This window comes from Gastrolobium bilobum, unplaced genomic scaffold, assembly GCF_033153095.1.
Source record: "Gastrolobium bilobum isolate Gb01-03AN ecotype WA unplaced genomic scaffold, APGP_CSIRO_Gbil_v1 utg15063, whole genome shotgun sequence".
NCBI lineage: Eukaryota > Viridiplantae > Streptophyta > Magnoliopsida > Fabales > Fabaceae > Gastrolobium > Gastrolobium bilobum.
The window spans coordinates 134,010-141,641 of NW_026896098.1; the positions used below are offsets into that span (position 1 = coordinate 134,010).

At 34.7% G+C, this 7,632-nt stretch overlaps 1 protein-coding gene across 1 annotated transcript; it reads right to left on the reverse strand.

The window, feature by feature from the left end:
• Positions 1-2,329: 2,329 nt before the first annotated feature.
• LOC133297767 (FBD-associated F-box protein At4g10400-like) lies at positions 2,330-3,897 on the reverse strand. Its single transcript, XM_061496963.1, has 3 exons — positions 3,202-3,897; positions 2,965-3,114; positions 2,330-2,631 (listed from the first exon to the last, which is right to left on the reverse strand). The coding sequence occupies exons 1-3, from the start codon at positions 3,895-3,897 to the stop codon at positions 2,347-2,349; spliced, it is 1,131 nt and encodes a 376-aa protein (XP_061352947.1). The 3' UTR covers positions 2,330-2,346.
• Positions 3,898-7,632: the final 3,735 nt, after the last annotated feature.

Below are 7,632 nucleotides of genomic sequence, written 5' to 3' on the forward strand. Positions count from 1 at the left end.
TTTTTTATTACGCGTACTGCAGACTTCTTCCGAAGCCCTCAAGCACAAAATCGTATTTACCATTTTTAAAACTGCAATTGCAACTCTTTATCAAAAATCCTAAGATTTTAGTATGTTAAACTAGATATCACAAGCTTTCCAACGACATACTATATGTCTCATTTGGGGTTGTATAACTCCGGTTATGTTTTTCGCAAAGTGACTGCTACAAATTGAATTTTCAACGGCAAGGCAGCAGCTTCAAACCCAAAACGTGATCAATTCACTTGTCCAATGGATCTAAATTTTATAGGGTTGTATCCCTATGTGTTAGCTTACATAGGTCCAAACTACACTCAATTTGAAGCTCAGCTCGAGATATCGCAATTTTACTAAACTATGTTCGTTGTTGGTTTATGTACTCTGGTAGGACGTACCCGGGTAGAGTTCGAGGTGTACTCGGATAGAACATCATTAGAACCCGAATTTTGACCAGAAAATACAATTTTCATGATCCAAACCAACAAGTTTCCATTTTTAAGGTTAACAAAGGTTCAAGCTACCATTTTTATGCATATTTTTCATCAATGAACACATAGGTTACCAAATCCTCTAATTTTACATCTCTAAATCATGTGATTTTCATAAGAACACAAAGGAAAGTGTTGAGATATACATCCATGAGCTTCAAAACATAAAAAGGAAGCATCTTTGATGTTCTTGAAACACTCTTCACTTCTGTCCAACCAAGCACACGAAAATGACTTGACAAAGTAGGGTTCTTTCTTCTCAAAGGTGATTACTTGTTAGTCCAATGATGGTGTAAGTGATTCCAACCCACTCAACAAAGAAGGACAACCTTCTAACCTCCTAAGCAGCAACTATAGTGTTCTAGGAAAGGAGTTTTCTCCCTCACAAGGCTTGCTCTCAAGCGTTTGTGATTATCAAATGGGAATAAGATGATTAAAGGTAAGATCTTGGGTGATTTTCATAAAGAAAGATGCAAACTTGCTTGGAGAGGAAGAAGAAAGGTGTGTTAGGGTTTAAGAGAGCTTCCTACGTAGAAGTGTTAGAAATGAGAATGGTGAGAGGGTTTAGTTACTTAAAAGGACACTACTTATTAACATTACCGGTATTAGTTCATAAAACTTCACTCGCTTAAATCTCTAATTCTTTTGGACCGCCGTGTCATATAAAATTTATGATGCATAAATCTCTAATTTATTTTCAGTTCCGGGTTATGAGAAAATGGAACAAGTATAAAAAAAAAGAGAAGAAAATAACCACAGGGATGCAGGACGGAAAAGATACCCCTTCACCTATATATTTTTCTTTAGATAGCAAACCAATGCAAGATTTTTACAGTTATTAGTTTTGGCTATCAAATATTTCATTCGTAAAACAAATTTAACTGGCACAAACTTCATTTTTCTTTCAGCTTTCTCTGCTTATCCTCTTTTTACATCAGCAAACAAATGATTTCATTCGCACCTGTTATTCAAATTAGAAGAAAGGAAACTACACCTGCCGCAAATCTCATGGACCAAGCAAGTGAATCCTAAAAATATAATGGAGGAAATCAGAGAAGCTTCAAATCTGCTTTTAACACACAGAAAATGGAGATGATATTCTAGAAGAAACAGAGAGTGAAATTAGGACTTGAATCTTAGCCATTTAAGTTGCTGACAAACTAACAACTTATACATTTTCTCATAATAATATCTTGTCGTGCACGTAGTTGCAGAATATTGATAACCATTACCATTACTCCTTCCCACAACACACTTGGTTGTTCAGTGTCCATTGTCCAAGCATCATACAAGCTGCTTGCACAAATTTTAATTGCGGTGCTTGATAAGTTATTAGGATTTAGCCTACCATAAAACTCATGCTTGTCATGCTAATTGCACGTTTTAGTGATTTGCATACCGCATGTTAGTTAGAATCCTTTCTTGTCGAAAAGATAAACTTATCTTATATAAGAAGTTAATTTCTGGCCAAACTTGGTTTAGAGTTAATATGCATACACGACAATCAAAATATTAATGCTATCAAAAAACAATAAACGGTTTCTTTTGAGCAAAAAACTTCTTGTTTGATCTTTGTCTGTGCGCACGCTTGTGTGTGAGAGAGAAAAGATAAAACCAACATGATAAACACTAATTAACAATTCACAACCTACCACCCCTGTGGTTTTGGATAATGCCAGAGACTACGTACACATTGCAATTCAAGTTTGAAACATGGTTAAAGAAACATGTCGATTAATTTGAAAAGCAAGACAAAGTCAATATCCTTGCAGCTACTAATAAAAATGCAGATACCAAGGAACTACTTGGAGCAACTCAAAACCCAGTCGTCATCATTTCATTTGAATGAAAGTTTACAAGTTGTAGAGAGCCTTGAGCATAAGGATAAGTTTTTGAGCATTTCGTGCTTTGCTTGTAGATTTGCGGTAGTACTGTCAACACAGATTTTCATGGTCCGTAAAATTCTTGCATACTGCATAATATATCTAGCAAATCGAAACTCAGCTGTCAATCCATGATAATTATTAAAACAGCATGTTTTAAGGTGTGATGAAATGGATTCAGGAACAGATTGTGGGTATAGCACATCTCCTTCTTCTTCTTTGTAACCACCAAGCAAAACCTGTTAACAATAGACATACATCAACATCAACTAAATTCTTTATCCCAAATTAACAATAGACATAAAATAAAAGGGAAATATAAAAATTGTTGCAGGAATGACGCTGTTCATTTCTGCAACAAGGATCCGACAACGTATCTTGAGGATACGGCGCCGTATCCTGATTTTGGTTTGACTTTTTTCTTTTAAGCGTGGAACCCACACTTGATTTGTGTGTGCAGAAAAATGATCTTGTCATGTGACATGACAAAAAGCGAACCCAAAATAAAATTAATAAAATATGTGAAGAAAATATTTAAACAGAGATAATCCTTAAGAATTAATTTAGCAAACCTTGTTAATGACAAGAATTTGTAACTTGGGACAATGCTTGAGAAATTCCACTACCTCACGCCAATCCCTAGTATGTTTGTAATAGGTGAGTTCAACATGGGTTAATTTGTGAAACATATTCATCTCTTTGAAGTTATTCACAGCATCCATCTGCAAAAGTTACAGTAACAAAATATCACAAATCCCATATTCCTTAAAAATGAAAAGTAATATACATAAAAATCACATTTTCAGTACCCCATATATGTGCAGAAACTCTACATCATTAACTGTTGCACGAAGTTTTTCAAAAAGGGGTTTACAAGTATATATTCTGACCAACTTGGGTAGCCTTTTAAATTCTCCTTCAATTAAAGAGTTCTTAAAACACAAACCCATTGCTACCAAATCCTCCAGAACTGGACATCCAGAAAGAAGCTCCACGAGAAATCCAAGTTTTAAAAAAGTAACCTGTCTCAAATACAGGACTTTAAGTGCGGGAAAATCAACAGAGGAGAGAGCTTTTACTGTTAACCCCGTCAACTTGAGAACCACAAGGGGTCTATGGCTAAAAATGGCAGACGGCACAACTTGACGAGGCGTAAACAAGGAAATGTGTTCAACTCTACGTTGTAGTGCAGCGTTAACCCATGCGTTAACATCGCTAGGATCACAGTAAGAAGAACAACACTTGAGGTGAAAATTTTGGATGGGTTGAAGCGAATGCGAAACTCGCGATAGCATAATTGCGTACACAAATCTAACAAAGCCTGAATACATATCTTTGTTATAGGAGAAGCGTCCTGTATCGTCGAAATCGAGAGTGGGAACAGAGCGCCAGAGAAGCTTCCATCTCTTTGAGAGAACACATGTAGCAACAGCTTGTTTGGTTGACATAAAACAGAGAATGTAACATAGAAATTCGTCCGGTAAATTGCTGATCCTATCAGCCATGGTTTCAAGCTTTATAACAATTTTTTAACTTTCAATCGCTTCTCAAGTCTGTGCTTTCCGACATTTCAACAAAATCAAATCACCAGGACCTCGAATAGCCACTTCAGCTTCTAAAAACTATAAATTACAGAAAATCGATTGGCGAGAAAAATGTTCAGAGTATGAATATAGGTTTTCTGAGAAGGGAGCAATTTAAAATTTTAGGGTTTTTTCTGGGGCTTACGGCTTACGTTTCCACGGGAGTGCATGTGCTAATTATTAAATACTTATTTAAAATTATGGTTGAAGTGACGTCTACGTCTTATAGAATATTTGGGCCGTGAAAGATTGTGTATTGCTTATGGGCTTTGGCCATAGATTAGAATAGTGGAATTCACACTACAATTAAGTTGTGTTACTATCAATTTATTATCAATCAATCTCACCGTTAGATCGATTATGTTAATCCAACGATTATATTTATTTTCATCTTTGTATGGTCACGATTCCCCAAATTTAATACTTTATGTTTATTTCCACCTTTGTATGGTTATGATTTTTCATATTTAATGCTTTCACTTTAAATTTGGTGAATCATGACCATACAAAGATGGAAATAAATATAACCGTTGGATCAACATAATCGATCTAACGGTAAGATTGATTGGTAGTAATATGATAGTAACACAACTTAATTGTTATAATATCATTTTCCATACTTTTTAACCCAAAAATTAAACAAAGAATTTGTAATTTTTTTTATTTACCTAATTCTTATTTAACTCATTTTTAATTGAGTTTTTCTTTAAAATTTTATGTTAGAGACTAAATTTTCCTGCTCCCAACATGTTATTCCAGCTTTAAGGATGTGCATGATTAAATATATTTTATTTATTAAACATATATTCTATAGGAGTAGAAATAAATTGTGTTATGAAGTATATCTTTTCTTGTAAAAGTAAAAGATATTTTTCTACAAAATTAAGGCTAGAGAACAAAATGATTGTCATGTAAAGGTATTAGTTAAAAGTTATAAGATAATATAAGTAAATTTATTCAAGATTAACATAAATAAATCGACTCTGGACGTGCTTACTTCAATTTTGTTTGTTGTTCGCTGCTCAAAATATCAATGACTTGGATCATAAAGGAGATACAGTACAGAGATAACATATACCAGATTGCCCAAATGATGGGATTGGGGTTATGATATGGTAGTGGTGGAGGGAAGATGATAGTGATGGCTATGGGCTGGGCTGAGCTTTGGTTATCCTGCCCCAAGCCTACGTAAAAAAAAAAAAAAAATCAGCCTATCTGGCCTACTAGCCTATTAAAGGCTTTATTTGTAGGCCAAGCCCGACCCATTTTCAAAATAAGAAAGCCTGACATGGCCTACAGGCCTTGTAGGCCTCCCACTGTAGATACTAAGCAAAAATAATAATTGTATAGAGTAAAGAAAGTTCCATTCATGCATGCACTAATACTTCTCATAAGAAAAAAATGACAAACAAGAAAGAGTCAACATAATACCTCACTCTAGAATGTATATCATAGAGGAATAGAGTCAAAGAAATGGGGAAAATAAGAAAAATACAATTACTGGATGCTGAAATAAAGTCTACAAGAGAATGTCATTCATCTAAAAATCTTTAAACCACCATCAAGACAAGGGAAATAAGAGCATCATTGAAAGATCTTGAATGGTAACATCATAATCCAGCAAGGTACCCATTGCTCCATGGTATTAAGCTGCAACAGCATGTAAAATTTGGAGACATTAGACAAGTTTCAGTTGTATCTGTTAGATACCAAGGTTATTGTTTTATCTGACCATGCAGCGCTGAAATTTCTTTTAAAGAAAGCAGATGCTAAGCCTAGACTCATCCGGTGGATGTTGCTGCTCCAAGAGTTTGGTATTGAGATTAAGGATAGAAGTGCAGCGGAAAACCAAGTTGCTGATCATCTGAGCCGCATCACCTCTCTTCCATCTGACCCTATACCTATTGGGGATGATTTCCCTGATGAGCAGCTTTTAAAGCTGCAAGGTAAGTCCCCTTGGTATGCTGATATAGTTAATTACTTGGTTGCTAGTGCGTTACCTGTTGACTCCACTAAGGCTCATATCTTGAAACTGAAAAGTGAGTCTAAATACTATGTGTCGGATGATCCTTACTTGTGGAGATTTTGTAGTGACCAAGTGGTTAGGAGATGTGTGCCTGACAATGAGACTCTTTCTGTTTTGAATTTTTGTCATGCATCTGCCTGTGGTGGTCATTTTGGACCACAAAGAACTGCTAGGAAGGTTCTAGATTCTGGTTTGTTCTGGCCTTCTCTATTTCATGATGCTTATGAGTTTTGTAAGTCTTGTGCTAATTGTCAGAGAGCAGGTAGCATTTCCCGTAGACATGAGATGCCCCAACACGCTATACTTTTCTGTGAGGTTTTTGATGTTTGGGGTATTGATTTTATGGGCCCCTTTCCTGTTTCCTTTGGTTTTACTTACATACTCTTAGCTGTGGATTATGTCTCTAAATGGGTTGAAGTGAAAGCCACCCGAACTGATGATTCTATTGTTGTTGTAGATTTGTCCGTTCTCATATTTTCTGCAGGTTTGGCATTCCTCGAGCTATTATCAGTGACCAGGGCTCACATTTTTTCAATAGGAGCATGGATGCCTTACTAAAGAAATATGGCGTCCTCCACAAAGTATCTACAGCATACCATCCACAGACAAATGGCCAAGCTGAAGTTTCAAACAGAGAAGTTAAGCAAATCCTTCCGAAGACTGTTAATGCCAATAAAAAGGATTGGAGCAAGATGTTGGAAGATGCTTTGTGGGCATATAGGACTGCCTCTCTCACAATCTCACTATAAACCGTAGGATTTCTTGAGATTTATCTATTGTAGTATTTTCTTCTTCATTTGGCGAATTGACCCACTCAAAATTAGGTTCCGCCATGGGAGCTTCGTCAAAGCTCAAAACAGCAGATTTTTGAGCAATTTTCATCACAAAATAACCCAGAAACAACAAATCAACAAAATTCTAATATAATCCATATCAAAAACAGCAGATTTTTGAGCCATTTTTTAGAGCTTTTGGAAGTTTAAAAAATGATTTTTTAAGGTGTGGGTCACGATTTTTCTTGACACAAAAAGGTGTGATTTTTATATTAAAATTAACATAAAACAGTGAAAAACAACTGGGGAACTAAAATTCTCAAACCAATCTTTTTTTACATCAATAAAACAATAACAATTTAAAGAAAGATTGAAACTTTCATAATATGAATCATATATTTCGCAACATTACATTCATAAACGAAATTTCTTCATTATAGCCTATAGTAAACAATTTCAAGCAATTTTTATGTCAATAAATAATTAAAAACTTGTTTTTCAAAAGTCTAAAGCAATTTTAAGGTTTCAATGTATCGATTGAAAATAGTTAGAGAAATTTTTTAAACTTTCATGTAATAAAATCAATAAATTCATATACGAAATTTTCTTAGAATACTCAATGAAAACATGTATATGATATATGGTTAGAAAACTCTCCTCTCAAGGTTTCCAAGATCAATTGCAAAAAATTTCAAACAAAATTTTGTCATGAACTTTTTAGGCTCTATACGAAAATTTAGAATTACTTCAATAAATAAAAAAATTTGGTCTTATAAATTATATATGCATAGCTCTGATACCAAATAAAGAAGATAATTTTCAACATATTGGTCAAACCCAGGAGCAGGAACAAGAAAA